The 20,311-nt window shown below is 39.0% G+C and overlaps 1 protein-coding gene across 1 annotated transcript in view; it reads right to left on the reverse strand.

Moving 5' to 3' along the window:
* LOC126237499 (E3 ubiquitin-protein ligase UBR5) overlaps positions 1-20,311 on the reverse strand; it is a 370,559-nt gene that overhangs the window by 151,561 nt on the left and 198,687 nt on the right. The window contains exons 29-31 of the mRNA XM_049947657.1: positions 15,490-15,581; positions 1,543-1,814; positions 913-1,294 (exon numbers count right to left, since the gene is read on the reverse strand). Of these exons, the coding sequence (XP_049803614.1) occupies positions 913-1,294; positions 1,543-1,814; positions 15,490-15,581 (746 nt within the window). The remainder of the gene's footprint in view (positions 1-912; positions 1,295-1,542; positions 1,815-15,489; positions 15,582-20,311) is intronic.

Here is a 20,311-nt window from a genome sequence, read left to right on the forward strand (position 1 = left end):
AAAGTCGTTGAATTGGCATTGTATTTAGCAGTGGGCTTATTCAATGAAGGAAGTTCATCTCTTCTGATGGTCATGAACGAGGCAGGCATTGTAATAGGCACACAAAGCTTCAATTATGCCGAACAAATGGATAACGAGCACGTGAGCCAACAGAATCGACGTAGTTCATTGGAATCAAAGGAAGCTCGGAAAGCTCAGAAAGCACTGCTGCCAAGCGCAAAACGAAGCCTGTGAGGAAGCATAAGGATTACTATATGGTGCTGGAATCATAGATTAACAGGTAAGCATTTTACATTATTGTTAACTTCCTTGAATTTCTAGTTTCTGAGAATTTATTTTTCAAATGCATTTATCTCAAAATGGCATTTTTCACATTTGCATGCAGTCTAACTCAAAAAGTATAGAACCGATCAATATGAAAACGATAGTATGATTCTTTATAAAATCATAGATTATATAAACCAACTTGTGCGATGATATCATGGTTTTAAGGGTATTTTTCTTTGCATGATTAGAGAAAAAAATTGTGAAATCGAAGTAAATTGTTCCAACACTTGCAAAATTTTTAATTTTCATTATTTTCACCTGCATTGAGGTTCATATTCTTAGAAAATATGTTATTAACGTAAAATCAAAACCTTTTTGATTTCAGATGAAAATTGGAATGGCTACACTGCATGCAATCGGAGAACTATACCCTCAACCTTCAGTAGACATCACATTTATTTTGGCTGAAATTATTAAAAAAGAATTCACAAAAAACTGTTCAAAATATGAATTAAATGTTGTCAAAATTTGTCAAACAGCCTCCTAATGTGGTTCCCCCCCTTAAGCAAGGTTTTACTGTATTTGTTATTTCCATTTCACCTTTACTACCATGGACTATGAGCACAAACGTAACAGAGGCCATACCTTCACGATCACGTGTCGTACGCGGCCCATCAGCACCAGTAGCAAACCCAACAATTCGAGGGCCAGAAGATGAACCGACTGGAGGTGTCGAGCTAGCAGAACTGGCTCTGTGCCCTGTGCCACCATTTCTATTGGCGGAACTGCTTCCTGCAGTGTTCCCACCTAAAACGGAGAGGGAAAGAGCTGCTGGCCCAATAAGACCCCCAAGGCCACCTGGGACACCACCAAGCCCCAAGCCTGCTGTCTGGTGCAGAGGGTGTCCTGGATGTGCTGGATCAGATGAATGTGTCAAAGATGCACCAAAACGTAGCTGAGCTTCAGTAGAGTCCATAACAGTCACCAACCAATCCCATGTTGGTTTCAATCGGTACTCCAAGTATAACTGCAACATTGGAGCGGGGAAAAAAACTGTAACACAGGCATAAAACTGTGTGCATGTTGATCAGAATTACAAATTCATTCGTCATAAATGAGGCTGTTAAGCAAATTATATTAATTCAATTACATTTACAATGAGATGAAAAGTTTGAAAAGAAACCAGAAAGTTAAAAATTCTTAACAAAGCAATTCAGACAAAGTAATGCATAGATTGCACTAGAGAATATCCAACAACCTCACAGTCAAGATTACCTGCAAATTAAGTGACTCCTGATACGATATGTCAAGAGTGCGTGGCAATGACGGTGCTAGTGCATGGTAATCTTGCAGCATTGTAAGAAGGTCTGCAATCTGGCGCATAACGATACCGAATGCCCTTGCAAGACAGCTCGCAGTTGTAGCCATGGTAACTGGTTCCTGGCCAGCTGCGGCTGCAGCTACTGCTGCTGTCGCTGCTGTTGTTGAACGTCTCAGGGATGATGGGTCTATAAACACGAGGCTGCTTCCTCCTGTAACACGAACCCCTGCCACACTCTCGACAGTTAGCTATACTGGTTTCTGCAATTCCTAACTTTACTACCATTATGGCAGTGGATGAAAGAATATGTCTGGCAGTGATGGATTTTATACTCTTCCATAATGCTTCTAAGATATGTTGACACTAATCAAAAGTAAAGTTGTTAATGATAGCACAGATGCTAAAATTATGACTGTTTAGCTTTCTCCATCCCCTTAGTGTTGCATATTTCTGTTTATTTTACACAATTATTACTTATCACTACAATAAAGTTGCATTGCACAGACATTTTACACTGAAGGACATAAATTATATCTACACTTTCACCACTGGTACTATTATTGTATAGTAACCATTAGTGTGTTCAGTTAGCAGTCACTAATGATACAATGACGCACCAAAGATATAACCTTGTGTTATGACACCAAACAGCTCTGTAGTTAACACAATCCTTAATGCCAGACAATTGGGAAAAAATCTCTAAGAAAATTTAAAAACAGATATTTGTATTAGTTAATTCTTAAGTGTAACTCAATGCTACTGGAATCATACAATATTCTTCCTGCTCTTTTCTCCAGACAGTTCTTCTTTATAGATTAAAAGTATGAGGTTACTATGAGGGTTAGTAAGAAGGAATTCACCTATTTTTTTCTCTTTAAATTAAGTTCGAAAAGTGGGAATTTCGATTTGGCGCTATTCCACAAATTTTCTTCCCCAATCCACTGCTGTAGTCACTTCCTGTGCCAACAGATTGCAGTACCTTGCAAAAAGGCTGACTCGATGTTGTCTGTGTTAGACACCGTTCTGTGATAGAATTCATGAAATGCTTATTTATATTCATGCATGACTGAAGGGTTCATCATCACCGTAACGAAGCTGAAGGGTAAACACCCATTGGCTGACAAAACATGGAGCAGAATGCCGGTGACTGCACTGACATTCAACGAGTTGACGAGACCAGTGGGTGACTGCAGATGATTTGTGTTGCACTACATCCCTCAGTAAAGACAGGTCTTCAGTGAGTTTGCCCAACAAAAGCTATGGCAGATGTTGTTCTTTTACATGACAATGCAAAACCACACACTAGTCATTACACTTCTGAAGAGATGCTGAAAACTGGATGGTGAGTCTTGCCTAAGCCTCCATACAGCCCTGACCTGGCACCATCAGCATTTCCATCTGTTTTGGGCACTAAAAGCAGCTCATCATGGGATTTTCTCTGAAGATGAGGAGGCCATCACAACGTCCATGCATTTTACCATATTGGAAGATATCCCCTTGTTAAACGACAGACTAAAACTGTGGAACTGGACGGAAATTATGTCAAAGTCATAAGTTAATTATCAATGGTGTGGTTTTTGACCTATGCAGTTGCATTTGAAGTTCCTGACAAAAAGTAGGAGGCATAACATTTTCACTGACTCTCATATTAATATTACCTGCAAGACCATTAAAATACTACAAGGAACGCGGCTGCAAGTTCATGTATAATCTCACACAGATTCTATGGGGGCCTGGAGCTCTGTTCAATCTACGCCATTTCAACTGTTTCTCAATGCCACTCACACTCATGTCAATTTCACTCACCTTTCCAGTGGTGCGTGAAGTAAACTGGCCCAGTAATTCAGTAGCTTGCTTTCTAAAGGAACACAGAGAACAGCATTTCTGCTTTTGTCTTGCTCCTCACAATTCTGGTATCTGTCTAACCCACTAGTTTCTAGACGGTAACTTTGGCGCCACTAACAGCCTTCACATACGACCAAAATTGCTTTGGGTTTTGTGAGAAAGCTTTTGATTATATTATATGTTATGACCACTGCCTGTACGGAGACTGATTCGTGCCTGGTGCCTTTGTGGGCACATAGTGCAAAAAGGAAGTCTGTATGCGGAATGGGGAATTATTCTGGATAGGAAACAGGTTGCTAGGTTGCTAATGGGGAAATCCAATGACATATATCACTTTGACAAAGGGCAGATTTTCTGGCCTAGTTCCATGGTGCTAGTGCCTCAGAAACAGGAAGCCGGTTCCCTATTCAAGTGACACTGCCGCAAATATCTATGGAATCTATGGGAATGGTCTTAAGCATGGTGAAACTGTGAGCAGATGGCATGGTGTCAAGACATCCGTGTCTCATCACTGAATGTATAGGTTGGTGACTTAACACTCAAAACAGGATATGCAATGATCTGTGGCAGATCTGACGACAGAGTACAAAGCATCATGGGTGACAAATCTAATGTGGTTGTAACAGGAATGCAATAGTAGCAGAGTGAAGGAAGGACATGTAAAGAGTTCATATGCACATGAACCCTTCCTTGCCAATCACAGGAATGACAAGTTTGACCTCGGAGCCCAGACAACAGCCTATGTTGGTTCCAACATACACCACAATTCGCATCGATTGCACCCTACTCGCCCTGTGGTTGCCAGAACAGCCTCTTCAACACGATGACTAAGGCTCCCAGGAATACACACTGAGTGCAGCTGGTGTTCCTTCCCATCTCATGCTGCCATTTCCCTAACAGGTACTGTTATGTTAGAGCAGGTTTCCGAACATGTGAAGTGAGTGGTCCTAGTTCTAGCTCAGTGACAGTTTCAGTGGAAGATAACACCTTGAACTGATATTGTAACAATCTACAAGTGGCTTAAAAACATTGATGTTTTAAGGTTTCTCAAATAAGAAACAAAATAATTTGTTATAGGGGATGGCAGCCATACTTTACATGTTTGATTTATTGTTTGCAAAGTACTGTATGCTGACAAAGTTTGAAAACTGTACCACAAGTTAGGTTCAATGTGGTCAACTATGGATGGTTACAGATACAATGTAATTTCTGTGAACATTTGTAAGTCATAAGCAGAAAATAACTACAGTCAAGAGACGACACAACAAGATTTCAGGACTTGCAAGGGCTTAAACATCGAACTATGAATAGGAAAGTTGCCACATGTCATATAGTGCAGATGCTGAGTTGCAGATAGGCACAGCAAATAAGACAGTCACAAATAAAGCTTTTGGCCCATAAGGCATTAGTCAAAAAAAAAACACACACACACACACACACACACACACACACACACACACACACACACAGAGAGAGAGAGAGAGAGAGAGAGAGAGAGAGAGAGGACTGTAGCCACGGTTGCCTGAGACTGCAGTCATGTGTGCGAGTTGCATGTGTGTACATGTGTTGTCTATTTTTGACAAAGGCCTTACGGGCGGAAAGCTTTATTTGTGGCAGTCTTTTTGTTGTGCGTATCTGTGACACAGCATCTCCACTATATTGTGAATGGCAACTTTCCCTTTCATGATATTGTTATGTTCTGTCCTGGATTTTCCTTTGTTTAAACTACGAGGCCAATAATATTTCAGACTGAGATGCGCAGACGTGAATAAAACATCTGTGGCAAAAGAGAGGACTGAAGAGGATTCTAGTCAGTGGTTTGAGGCATATTCCAATGTAAAAGGAAGACTACTCACAAAATTTAAAGAGTCACCAAACAAAGACAAGGCTCACATATAAAAACAGGAATTGCTGTGTTGGCAGTTGCTAATGACAATTGCACCACATTTGTAAACCTGCTCCACGGGTTCCAGGTATGTGGTAACACCTAAAAATCAAACAACTCTTCTTGTTTGCACATTAAGAAATCATGGATTCTGTAAGGGTTAGTGTCTCTATGAAAGCATAGCGTAAGTCGCTTACGAAGTTTTTACGGAGAAAAGTATAAAAACACTGTGGTCGAAAAATATCAATTTTTAGGTTTCGAGTTCACCTGTTGAAAAGACCCTTTAAGTAATTGATAACACTGAGAAATCCACTTGAGTTGTAAATGATATTTTATTATCGAGGCAATTTTCAGAGACCGATTTGACATCCTGTATGAAGTGTAGCACCCGAAGATGGAGTGATAATCTCTTAAAACTGTCGTGCTAATAAAATATCATTTACAACTTACAGTGAGGTGACAGAAGTCTTGGGATACCTCCTAAGATCATGTTGACTTCCTTTTGCCTGGTGTATATATCAACTCAATGTTGCATGGATTCAGCAAGTCGTTGGAAGTCCCATGCAGAAATATTGAGCCACGCTGCTTCTATAGCTGTCCATAACTGCGACACTGTTGCTGGTGCAGGAGATTGTGCACCAACTGACCTCTCGATTATGTCTCACATATGTTCTATGGGATTCATGTCTGGAGATCTGGGTGGCCCAGTCATTTGCTCGACCTGCCTAGAATGGTTCAATTGGAACCAAGGGCCTAGACCATTCCATGTAAATACAGTCCACACCATTATGGGGCCACCACCAGTTTGTAGAGAACTTTGTTGATAACTAGGTTCAATGGATTTGTGGGGTCTGCACCACACTCGAACCCTACCATCAGCTCTTACCAACTGAAATAAGGACTCATCTGACCAGGCCACAGTTTTCCAGTCATATAGGGGGTAACCAATATGGTCACAATCCCAGGAGAGGTTCTGCAGATAATACTGTGTTGTTAGCAAAGGCACTTGCATCAGTAATCTGCTGCCATAGCCCATTAACACCAAATTTTGCTGCAGTATCCAAATGGATATGTTCGTCTTATGTCCCATGTTGATTTCTGCACTTACGTCACGCAATGTTGTTTGTCTGTTAGCGCTGATAACTCTACGCAAATGCTGCTGCTCTGGGTCATTAAATGAAGGCCCTTGGCCACTGCATTGTCCATGGTGAGTTAAAATCTGAAATTTGGTGCTCTCAGCACACTACTGACACACGGATATCTGAATATTGATATCTGAATATTGAATTCCCTAATGATTTCCAAAATGGAATGTTCTATGTGTCTGGCTTCAACTACCATTCCATATTCAAAATCTGTTAATTCCCACTGTGCAGCAATAATCATGTAGAAAGCCTTTTCACATGAATCACCAGAGTACCAATAACAGCTCTGCCAATGCACTGCACTTTACTTTTTGTCTGAACTACACACAAGTTAACTGTACATTATTCGATCAATAATAATGTTATTACATTCAATGGTTTGTTACTTTCTTAGAAACGATTATTTTTCATTCCTGTCATTTCATTTAGTATATGGATTTAATTTTCTAGCCATACTAAATAAGCTGGTGGCAGAGCGTTTAGTAACTGAACAATCGAGTTCTTTGTGCTCTCAGTGAATGATTATTATTTCTTGACTGCAGCTTGGGACCAGATCTATTAGGATGAAGGCCAATAATTTCCACTTAACAATTCTGTTTACGAGAATCTCAATGAACTTGTGTGGTCGAAGATTACCAAATAATAACGACAGCCAACACTGAACATTGGCCTGATGCAATCATTCAACAGTGATGAATGTTTAATAAATGTTCTTTACCTGGGGAAATCTCCGTAATTTAAAAATATTCAGATACAAGATTCTCATTTTTCCCTTCCATCGTACATCCTATGGTTGTGACAATTCACGATTACAATTAACTCATTCTTATTCATTTGGTCACTAGAAAATGTTATACGAAAATACCACAAAAATTATAAAAGCATCCACTTCAAACTGAAGCCAAATTTCTTGATCTTATCAATAGAATCCTCAGTTGTGACTGTTCACAAAATCACGTCTAACATTCTTCAACTTAATGGTGGATCTAATTATAGATTTTGTGTGAATTTTAAGAATTTTATTGTCTTTCTATGTATGTTAGCGTAAGGAAGACTATGCGTTAAGCGTTCAGTGAATTCGAAAGTAAAATTCTATGTACCGACTTGACAGAAGATCCTAGGAAGTTCTGGTCTTACGTTAAATCAGTAAGTGGCTCGAAACAGCATATCCAGACACTCCGGGATGATGATGATGGCATTGAAACAGAGGATGACACGCGTAAAGCTGAAATACTAAACACCTTTTTCCAAAGCTGTTTTACAGAGGAAGACCGCACTGCAGTTCCTTCTCTAAATCCTCGCACAAACGAAAAAATGGCTGACATCGAACTAAGTGTCCAAGGAATAGAAAAGCAACTGGAATCACTCAACAGAGGAAAGTCCACTGGACCTGACGGGATACCAATTCGATTCTACACAGAGTATGCGAAAGAACTTGCCGCCCCCCCCCCTTCCAACAGCCGTGTACCGCAAGTCTCTAGAAGAACAGAAGGTTCCAAATGATTGGAAAAGAGCACAGGTAGTCCCAGTCTTCAAGAAGGGTCGTCGAGCAGACGCGCAAAACTATAGACCTATATCTCTGACATCGATCTGTTGTAGAAATTTAGAACATGTTTTTTGCTCGCGTATCATGTCGTTTCTGGAAACCCAGAATCTACTCTGTAGGAATCAACACAGATTCCGGAAACCGATTGTGTGAGACCCAACTCGCTTTATTTGTTCACGAGACCCAGAAAATATTAGATACAGGCTCCCAGGTAGATGCCATTTTCCTTGACTTCCGGAAGGCATTCGATACAGTTCCGCACTGTCGCCTAATAAACAAAGTAAGAGCATACAGAATATCGGACCAGCTGTGTGGCTAGATTGAAGAGTTTTTAGCAAACAGAACACAGCATGTTGTTCTCAATGGAGAGACATCTACAGACAAAGTAACTTCTGTCATGCCACAGGGGAGTGTTATGGGAATATTGCTTTTCACAATATATAGAAATGACGTAGTAGATAGTGTCGGAAGTTCCATGCGACTTTTTGCGGATGATGCTGTAGTATACAGAGAAATCGCAGCATTAGAAAATTGCAGCGAAATGCAGGAAGATCTGCAGCGGATAGGCACATGGTGCAGGGAGTGGCAACTGACCCTTAACATAGACAAATGTAATGTATTGCGAATACATAGAAAGAAGGATCCTTTATTGTATGATTATATGATAGCAGAACAAACACTGGTAGCAGTTACTTCTGTAAAATATCTGGGAGTATGCGTGCGGAACGATTTGAAGTGGAATGATCATATAAAATTAATTGTTGGTAAGGCAGGTGCCAGGTTGAGATTCATTGGGAGAGTCCTTAGAAAATGTAGTCCATCAACAACGGAGGTGGCTTACAAAACACTTGTTCGACCTATACTTGAGTATTACTCATCAGTGTGGGATCCGTACCAGATCGGGTTGACGAAGGATATAGAGAAGATCCTAAGAAGAGCGGCGCGTTTCATCACAGGGTTATTTGGCGAGCGTGATAGCGTTACGGAGATGTTTAGCAAACTCAAGTGGCGGACTCTGCAAGAGAGGCGCTCTGCATCGCAGTGTAGCTTGCTGTCCAGGTTTCGAGAGGGTGCGTTTCTGGATGAGGTATCGAATATATTGCTTCCCCCTACTTATACCTCCCAAGGAGATCACGAATGTAAAATTAGAGAGATTCGAGCACGCACAGAGGCTTTTCAGCAGTCGTTCTTCCCGTGAACCATACGCAACTGGAACAGGAAAGGGAGGTAATGACAGTGGCACGTAAAGTGCCCTCCGCCACACACTGTCGGGTGGCTTGCGGAGTATAAATGTAAATGTAGATGTAGATAATGCATCTAACATTCCTTTATTCAACAGAGTAAGTTGCCTTCAAAAATATGCGTAAAAATCAGTCTCAAATAACAGGCGCTTCTAGTTTTCAGAACTGTTTCTTCTGCCTTTCTTAATTAATCCAACTATACTTGAAACTCACAGGAGGACCATTATTTAAAAGCATACCAGCCAACTTTTGAAAAGGGCTATCAATAAAACTCACGCATGACCAAAAAATCTAACGATTTTCTACATACCCTGGCTTGACGAAAATAATGATACTTCGAGGCTATAAAATACAAAAAGTCAGGATACTTCAATGCAATTACATCTACTTACATCACAGGCCAATGATTTGTAGATGAACATAACAATCAAAAAGAGATCCATGTTAAACAGCAGTAGGTGTAGTGAATACTGGTTTGGAGCAGGACTTCCTTGATAAATAAAGCAGATATGCGATAACTGAAAAAGGCCTTACACAATAAAACTTGTTTAATGTAACTAAGGTAAGAAATAATACAATAAACACTGAAAATCACATGCTAGTTGGACTTAGTCATAGTTGTGGTCTTTTTAGCTTCCTGAAAAAAGTCTTGGAAAATGTTCTGTCATAACGGGACCAGACCTCCATGTCTTCAAAATTGAAGTAGACTCCAGAGATTCATTGGACATGGATGATCCAAACTCTATTTTTCTTCACGTGCTTGAAATCACATTCATATTCTGCATTGCTATGGGGTTTGTGACAGTAAAGAGCATCACTCTAGAAATTCAGTTATACTGAAGAACTCCATCAGCTCCACGAACTCTAGATATTTATGCCCAACTGGAATCACTTGTAGCATCTTGCAACCAAAGTGTCATCTACCTGAAGAGCTGTGAACTGCCTCTAAAGTTCATTCACCACCTCATCTGTAGTTTCATTCTCTACCTTGCAACCAATAACAGGAAATTTTTTCTGGGCGGGGGGGAACTACACACAAACAGAACAAAACTGTGTATCTTCAATTTTGTTTAACCTAGAAAATTGAGCATGTTTTTTTAACACATCATCCTAGTGAGGAAACTTGTTAATGATGTAGTCACAGGCAGTACAAAAGTAGTTTCTCACCAATGAAAAGAAAACGGATTTTATCTGTATACTGGGGATCATTCAGTATGTTCGAAGTCTGAATGTCTTTGGTTTTGAATCAAGTTGTACTCAACTTCAACCAATGAAAGCTTTTGGAAATTTTAGGCTTAAAAAACTGGTTTAGCAACCCCATTAGAAGTTCTAAAACAAGGTGAACTTGTGAGGAAGAAGCCTGAAAGGCAACATTCAGTTTGTCAAATACAGGAAAAATAGTCAAATGAAGGAAAGTGCAAACTGCCTTGTTCAAGTTTGAGGACAGGAACATAAGAAAATTTTCCTCGTGTGATGTAGCAGAAGTCTTACTTTCTAGGATGGGTTTGTCACATTTGAGAGGAATATGTGTAGTAGCAGAATCAAGAATTCTCTTCTTCTGATACTCTTTGGATCCATTTTGTTCACCTCAAGGTATTGGGAAAGACGTAAAAATTGTGGAAATGTTTTGGGTACATAATATTACTTCCTTCTTGAAGAAAAAAAGAAGTGGATCGCACTGGTCCAGTAGTCTATTCAAACATCTGCCTAAAGATATCCACTTAGTAGATACATGCTTCAGAATTTTTTGCCTCTTGATTGTGCAAGTTCTGAAATTTCTGAAGGCGTCCTTTTCTTTCGATATTCTGCTCTATGAAATAAAGTATACCAACAAGGATCTCATCTATTTTAAGTGGTAATCTTCCAGCACCTTTTTCAGCTGCTGGATTAATCAGGTGGCAAATGCAAATGCAACCTATGATGGCAAAACCTAGTTGAACTTCCTTCAGAACTGCTGAAACCCCATTTCTGTGTCCTTATCATAACACGAGCACTGTCGGAAAAGAAAGCCACACAGTTTGCAGTTGGTATGTTATGAAAATTCAGCTGTGATAACATCAGGTTACATATGTGTCACCCTATTGACTCCCCACCTAACGCTGGTATGGATAGCAAGTGCTCACTACTTTTTCCCACGGAGTATCATAGAATGCAACAACGACAGGATACAACCTGGTATTTGTACGATTGCTTCCATCCTTTGCCAAAGAAATCAGTCCATTCTGTAGGCACTTAACTACTTCAGATGATGCCTTTTTTGCCGTTTTATTTACAATGCCTGCCATTTTTGTGCGATCACAGCTATATTTCTTTGCAACTTCTGATGTGGGAAACATCATCTTAAATAAAGCACCAGCGAGATCAACCGCACTTAAGAGCACATTGTGTCCCACCAAAAAGGAAGTAAACAGACAATTGGCCCTAATGCCATTGTCAATGCTTCCAGATTTGGCAAAAAGTGGTGATGATTTTCTTGTTATCTTCCTTCGATATTAATGTCACTTATATGTTTACCGCACTTCACATAATTATTTAAATCGTTTCCTCCACCATGTGCAATATTAATATCACACTCCTGTATTGTGCAAAAGGCAAATTTTTCTCCCTTTCTTGATTGTATTACGCACGGGAAATCAATAGAATATTATTCTTTAAATATCAGGAAGTACTGTTTCTTATTGGATTTATTCATGAATAACAACAGGAATACAGAGTACGAAAATGCCTCACAACAAATATCTCGATATGTACTGTAACATCAAAAGGAACCTGAAGCACTGAATGTCACATACAATTATAAACACTTAAGGCGGTCAAACACTTCACTGAAACACATTGAAGCACACCAAGTCTTCAACCACTAAATGAACAGGACACCAACCTCATGATAAAAGAATATGCACATGGTAAAACACACACACACAGATTGGAACAAATATAATTAGTCCGCATGTGGTCAATGAATATCACAACAAGAGAACAGAGCGGAACAAAGAATTTGAGGGGCAGAACCTGTCAACACACAAGAGGCACATGGAAGAACTGTTATTCCGGCTTTCCAGTGACACAAATATCACATGGTGAAAAGTACCAATCACATCAAAGAATGAGTTATTGACTATCTTAGATTGGCCTTGGACGTAGGGTAATATCTAACACTAATGTTTCAAATTTTTGTCCGCCAAGTCGTAAAATTACACAGTCCATCTGTAAAACCGTAAAATGCTGCAGTTTCTGTAAATTTTAATGATGGCCCGGTACCATCAATGTCAGATGCTGTCGTAGTAATCAATTTTATACCTGCAACTTATATACACTTGAGCTTGCTTACTATATTCGAGCTCCAGTCCCTCTCCAGAATTTTAACACCCCACAACTTAACTTAGTCACAATGTTTCAAAGTTATTTTCTAACAGGTTACACTCAGAACCTCTTCATTAGTTATTCAAACTGCCTATATAATATCCTGCATTACTCTGTAACATCACATTTCAAAAGCTAGGGAGACGTGGTCACATGTATCTGGGTAAGTTGGACTGTACTTACTGTTGAAAATTTGAAGCTCTATGACAGGAATGTACATAACATCTATGGCCCAGTTTTCGCACTGCTAACTGTAGAAAGAAGTATTGTATACAACTCGTATAGACTTTTAAACTAACGATTCCTTTTTCCAATCAAATAATAATGTCTGAGCAATAACATTAATGCCAAGACTACTACACCAGGAGATAGAACATTTTGAAAGAATTTTTAAAACAAAAAATCTACTGATTATGACAATATATCAGCACATCATAGAGTGTTCTTTTGAGTTGTCAGTTATTTGTGTCATCAAACAAGGTAAAGTCCAGGTTGGAATATCGACAATATTACGTAAAGGATCGATTGTTACTCACCATAAAGATGATATGCTGAGTTGCAGACAGGCACAACAAAAAGACTGTTTCACAATGAGCTTTCAGCCAATGCACCTTCTGAAAGGAAAACACACACACACGCACGCACGCACGCACGCACGCACGCGCGCGCACACACACACACACACACACACACACACACACACACACACACACACACGTACGTACATGTGCACACGTGCGTCCTCTACCTCCCACCAGAACGCAACAACATCAAAAGGGTAGCAGCAATCTGATGTGGGGTGGGGAAGGGGGAGGGATGACAGGGCACAGAGAGAAGCATGCACTGCCCGAAAGGGCGTACAGGGACTAGCTGCTGGCAAGACTATGCTGACGCTGCCAGCAGAAAAGGAAACCAGCAAAGAGAGATAAGACTGGTGAGTTTGTTGGCAGAAAGCAAGTGCAATAAGGGTGAACTTACATGAACTGGGAGGAAGTTTTAGGACAGAGAGGGTGAAAACAGTTATGTGGAGGGACAATAGGTTATCGTAGGTTTATGCCGGAGCAGGGAATGTGTGTAAGGTTCGCTCCCGTCTGCACAGTTCAGAATGAATAGTGAATGGTTGAGGGCAGGAGCCAGATGGCCCGACTTGTGAAACAGCCATTAAAATCAAGCCTGGTATATGTTCAGCTGCATGTAGTGCCTAGTATGATTATCAACAAGTTCCCCACCAGCATGAATGACCACCACCCAACTGTTGCCATGACAAAGTGGATGGCCCTGTGGCACAACATGCAGCTAAACATAACATGCTTGTTTTCAATGTCTGCTATCCCTACAACATGCTCTCAGCTTCTGAAATTGCCCTGGCCTCAACCTAAGGTGATCTACTATCCCCATACCCTCCACATGACAGTTTCCACGCCCTTCTGTCCTATCCCCTACTCCCAGTTCATGTCCTTTCACCCTTACCGTGCACTGCTCTCTGCTAAAGTACCAACCAGTCTTGTCCCCTTTTCTGCCCCCCCCCCCCCCCCCTGCGTCCTCCAAACCCAACCGTGTCCCAACACTGCACCTGGCCGCCTTGTCTTGCACTATCTAGTCCCTGCGCATTATGCCAGGCAACACTGATTTCTCACACCCACAGTACCTTACACATTCCAAATTGCTGCTTCCATTCAACACAGTTGCTTCTAGCCGGAGATAGCAATCATTGTGTGCACGATGTGTGCCTGCCTATACGAATATGTGTGTGTGTGTGTGTGTGTGTGTGTGTGTGTGTGTGTGTGTGTGTGTGTGTGTGGGCGCGCGCGCGCACGCGCGTGTGTGTGTGTGTGTTTCTGAAGAATGCTTTGGCTGAAACCTCAATACCTAACATTCTTTTTGTTGTGCCTGTCTGCAACTCAAAGTCTCATTTTTACGGTGAGTATCTCATTTCCATAATACTTGTGTAACCAGTAATTTATTACTGGATGGAAAAATACAGGCTGAGAAATTAGGGCACTAACAGATTAGTTGAATGTATCAACTATTACTTGGTATAATTATTAGCACACCTGACATATTTAAATTTGTATAAGGCATGAATGAAAAATGACCAATAGGATTTCTCTGAAAAATTTCTCCTCTTATTATTATAATCTCTATATGAGATATATAATCGAGACAGTAGAGCTGCTGAACAGTTCAACTCTTCTAATATCTGCTCTATAAATTTGTTAAACAACATTATGTCAGAACACAGAACCTTTCATTTAACTATTCCTAGAGGGAGGAATGACGATTAGGGTTTAATGCCATGTCTATTCCTAGAAAACCTCTGCTACAATTTTGTGTTGTATGTTGATTTTCTTATGATCCTAGCAGTTCATCTCATGTAACTAAGAACCCCTAAAAATGGAGCAGCATCCCGAACTTCATGCATGTACATGGTTTGCTCAACAGATGTGCTGCAGTCCCCCAAATTCATCCCACTAATAATTCTTTCATTCGAGTTCCCTATTACTGATTTCTCATGTTTGTCCCATTTTATACAACTTTGCAGTATTATTCCTAGGTATTCAAATGCTCTCACATGCTTAATAAACCTACTAATGTTGTTATCAGAAACTACTGGGTTCTTTATATTTTTATGGGTGATATCTCGTATTTATCATTATTTAAATAGCGCTTTTGTTCAGTCCATCTCTCTCTCTCTCTCTCATCCCCCACCCTCCACAAATTACTTAGTTGTATCAGTCGAAAGTTATTCAAGCAATTAAAATTTAAGATACTTCATATCATTTTCAAAAAGACTGCTTTTCACCTGCACATTTAGTTTAAATTTACTAACTTGTTTTAAAACTAGTACTGGGCTAAACTGTACAAAATGCAACTACCTCCAGCTCGATTCCCAGGTTCTCTGTTCCGTATTGCCCACTGCATTGATTGAGGTGCAAGATTGCTACGGTTACCATGTCCCGTGTTTGAACTGAAACAGAAAAACCAAATGCCAGATACAGAAATAAAAATTAGTAATACCATATGTTAACAGTGACACGAGGAAAGACAACTGACTGTATAAACAAGGTATTGTGCAGTTAACAATAAAATGCACTCCATGCTGCTTTGAATTTCATCTACAGGACGAGTGGTCTTTCGTCACGTCAATTTTTGTATTCCATGCAATAATTTCAGTTCACATTTCTACAACATATTCTCATTAATATTTTAACCTCAATATGCCAAGTTTAGTTTTAATGCTCTTAGTAAATACAAAACCTAATAAAATGGACAAGAAGAGCCCGAATGTGGACTACTTAGTTGAGTCATTCCATGTCAAGGGGACTGGGGGGCCCCACTCGACCATCTCCAAATCTAATGAAATAAGGTGTGAAGGTTCTATATGGTATTTGATGGTTCTATACCAAATTTTGGTTCAGTATCTTAAGTGACTGAACTTCTAGGGGCTTCAGAAGAAAGGGCTACTCGTCTTCGCATCACATACCAAGGTGAAAATGATCCAAATTCGCTAGGCTTTATTAAACGTTCTAGCAAATAGTTTGTAATTTGTTTTAATATATATAGACAACTTTTCATGGTGACTCACATCATGGCAAAAATCTGGGATTTAGACAAATATAGATACAAGCCACTAGAGTGGCTAAAAAATTCGTCATACTATTCCGAGACCCAAGATTTGACCGACCACTGCTACTTTGGATATTAACCAATCACAATAAAACTTCAGAGGGTTGTTCCTACCTATGATGTCTATATATGGATAAAATTTAACAAACATTGGATGCCTAGACGAAAAGATATGCATCTGCAAAATTGGCCCAAATTTTCTAAATAAATTTTAGGGCATTTTTGGGGGTTAATATCTCAGCTGTGTCTTCCTCAATCTGTTTTTTCTTATCACAACTGGAAAGAGAATGTTTGAATTTTTCAAAGCTATATTGTTTAATTTCTGGATCTTGCATACTGATGACTAAAACACGTTTCAAAACATATTATTGCAGCACTTCGAGAAGACTGGTAGTGAAATATTTCGCTCATTGAGTCCAATAATTAATTGTTTTTATTCGAGTATATAAATCAGTTTCAAAAATTGATTTGTACCATAAAACAGATACAATACACAACACAGAAAATTTACAAAACAAAAACACTGGAGTCAGTTCCATTTTTGGTTAAACAGTTCCACAAAAACTGTATTGTCTTTCTCATGATGTTCATGGTGTGTCTAAAATCTTGAAAATATGTTGCTCAGGAATCCAGTAGGTGTCTTTAGCAGTTGGCCAGTGGAAGAAATCACAAACATGCAACGAACCATCCTGGTTGTAAAAGTACAATTGAGATTGCTGGAATTTCTTCATCTGATTCGGAGGTATCAACTGTGAATGCTGTAGCAGCATTGGAAACCTTCCTTAGTCTACACTGATTAAAATTAATGGCTTAAACTGAAGATCTTCTGTTGTTACAGATATTGTATGTCCCGTTTCTTGATCAGGCTTAATTTTTTCGCAACCTTCTTTTGGTCCATAAAAAAAAGTTATGCCTGGAATAGTATCATCACAGAATTTGAACAAATCATATGGAGTCAATATCTGGTTATTTAAGGGCCCCTCAAACTAGCACGTGCTGTTAAGTCTTCCTGCTGTTCCAGCAATGCCACCACAGGAAATTCATTGTGGCTTGTTAAAAAAAAACAACGTTCTGCAGCGATGGCAAAATCCTTTTCATGCAGCCACTAACTGATGAAATTTTTGGAATTCTTATATTGAGCAGCTGAACTATCACACAAGAAATAAATGTTCTTAATGTTTTCAATCTTTGTCTTAAAAATGCTATTAACTTTATTTGAAAGGCATGGACAGCAATGGTATCATGACAGAGACAATTCCTGATCATACAAATGCTAATAGTCTGACATTCTTTGCCACCAAAATAGATAACAAATGGATGTAATATGGCCTGACTATGCACCCAATGACATCACTGCACAGCATCTTACACAAGAAATGAATAATTCTCAGCAAAATCAATCAATATTATCAATTCATTTTCTGCAAGATTTTAGCTGCTTAAGGTATAAACTTAAGTGTTTTGTCACAAAGTGATTGCTTCTTAAACCAGTAATTTTCAAAATCTGTGCCTCCATGAAATCCTAAACAGTTCTCTGACATGTCTCCTTGTGTCTGTCAGTATGGATCCATTGCTTGTATTATATTGTTTCTTCAGGGTCATAGCCTTTAAAGTATCTTCAAAAAAGTCTGTAGTTGTATTTTTCCCTAGACGTTTCTTACAACGATGCAGCATACAGTCTTTCTTTCGATTCCAAACTGTTTACCGTATTTTTTCGCAAAGCCTTGTATTCAGCTTGGATGGATGTCTCTGAACCCAATATTACTTTGAAATTTTGATGAATTGCACATACACATACTGAATGTGATCCAGAAGCACCAACTGCAGTACACCATTTCCATCTGAGCTCTCAAAATTTTGAGAATCTCAGTTGACTTCCATGTTGCTTACAATAAACAATGAACATTTCTTTCAGGTTACAGAGCAGCAGGTGTTTCTGTTTGTGAATCTTTTTCCCATTTATTCTTACCGCAATACAATTGTTTTAGCCTGGGCATAAATGAGGAAACTCATCATCTCCAAAAAAAATATGAGGACATTTTCTTTTACTTCATTATTGAGCTTTTTCCACTTTTTGGTTTGCAGGTGTTGCCAAAATCCTATCTTCCATCTTTAGTTTCATAGACTTCTTCGCCATTTTTGTTGAAACAGCAAATTGTTTGGGCTGTGTTTTTTAGTAGTTCAGCTGTTTGGGGCCAGAGTCAAAATTTGAATATCACTGCAATTACTTGAAGTGTAAAGCTTAAGCTTAAGTTCTTTAATTAAGATGTCCGTGTCTTTACGTTTTTGGCTTCTTCCATTTGTATTTGAGCAATATCTACTTGGCTCACACCAGCAGCTGTGGCAAATACCTTAGGAATGCTGCCTTGGGCTTTCAGAACTTTGCTCTTTATGTATCTCATTGAATCCCTTTTGCTGATCTGTTGAAGCTGCTCTCCAAGTGATGATAATGAAGTATTATCAGTAAAGCAAGCATCAACAACATCCATGTCTTCAGTGGATGGTGATACTTGCTTACCCCAATGGGATGATAATTTTTTTTTTTTTTTTTTTTTTTTTTTTTTTTTTTTTTTTTTTTTGCTACTTCATATCTACATTTGGTACAAATTTTCTGACCAGGTTTAAAAACTTCAAAGTCTTCTGCAGAAACTGAATTTTGTCATCAACAAGGTATTATGGTACGGACAAATTTGGGCATCTTCAATAAAATCAAGCCCAGACCTAAGTCACAGAAACTTCATGTCCACTGGTGACATTTCCGTAACTGATTGTAGTTGACTTTTGTCATAATAGAAGGTGATGACTTATGACAATCGGCTCCATCTGATCCACCAAAGTAGCTGGGTACAACAATGTTCCCTTGGTTCAGTTTATACAAAATGTTATTAACCTATAATGGACAGTTTAGAAAGCTAATGAGACACTACAATTACACATTTTTTGATTTACAACTTGAAATTGTATTAATTTTTTGTACTTATCGATAATTCGTTTTCCCTACTTTTGATAGGTATTCTTACTTATCAAGTTGCAAGATACAGAAGTTAAACAATACAGCTTTGAAAAATTAAAACATGCTCTTTCCTGTTGTGGGGGGGAAAAAAACAGGTTGAACAAGACACAGTTGAGGTATTGACCCCCAAAAATGCCCTAAAATCTGCCTGTAGAAAATTTTGGCCAACTTTGCAGATGCCTGTCTTTAAATCTGGTCCATATATACCCATCATAGGTCCCTCTGAAGTTTTGGTGTGGTTGCTTTGTATGAGAAGTAGTAGTCATCGGTCAAACCTTGGCTCTCAGAATAACGCAACAAACTTTTTAGTCACTTTAGAGGCTTGTATCTATATTTATGTGTGGCTAAATCCCAGATTTTTGCCATAGTGTGATTCAGTATAAAAAGTTGTCTATGTATTTTAAAGCAAATGATCAAATGTTTGATAGAACTTTTAAAAAGGCCTAGCATCTTGGCACATTTACAACTTTGTATGTTATGTGAAGATGAGTAGCCTCTCTTTTAAAGCCCCTAAAAATTCAACCACTGAAGACACTAGATTGAAATTTGGTATATAACCATCAAATACCATACAGAACCTTCTCACCAAATTTCTTTCGATTTGGAGACGGTCGAATGGGGAAACTTTTAAATATTGTGTCCCTTTGATGTGGAATAACCCAGCTGTTACTGACTTTATAACAATACTGAGTCGAAACACGTACTGTGTTTTGATAACTTGTGTTGTTGCGTAACAAAAGTGACTGATAAAGAACACAAAGAGAGAATGGGAAATCATCAAGAACAATGGAGTGTTACCTCTTGGAGACTGTGTAATTAGATATTCTACACGGCTATGTGATGTAAGTTGTATTCTAACAGGAGTAAGTAGCATAATCATCATTGTCACACTTTTGAAACTATTAATTTCTGTTCATCCTAGGGAAAATTATCTATAAATCAAAACACCACGCGTTAAGTATGTAAACCATCTAACAATTAATATGTAAATTTGAAACGAAAAGCAATTTGTTGCTGTTGACTGCTGTACCTTACAAACATTCTGTATCAAATTCATG

This window comes from Schistocerca nitens, chromosome 2 (assembly GCF_023898315.1).
Source record: "Schistocerca nitens isolate TAMUIC-IGC-003100 chromosome 2, iqSchNite1.1, whole genome shotgun sequence".
NCBI lineage: Eukaryota > Metazoa > Arthropoda > Insecta > Orthoptera > Acrididae > Schistocerca > Schistocerca nitens.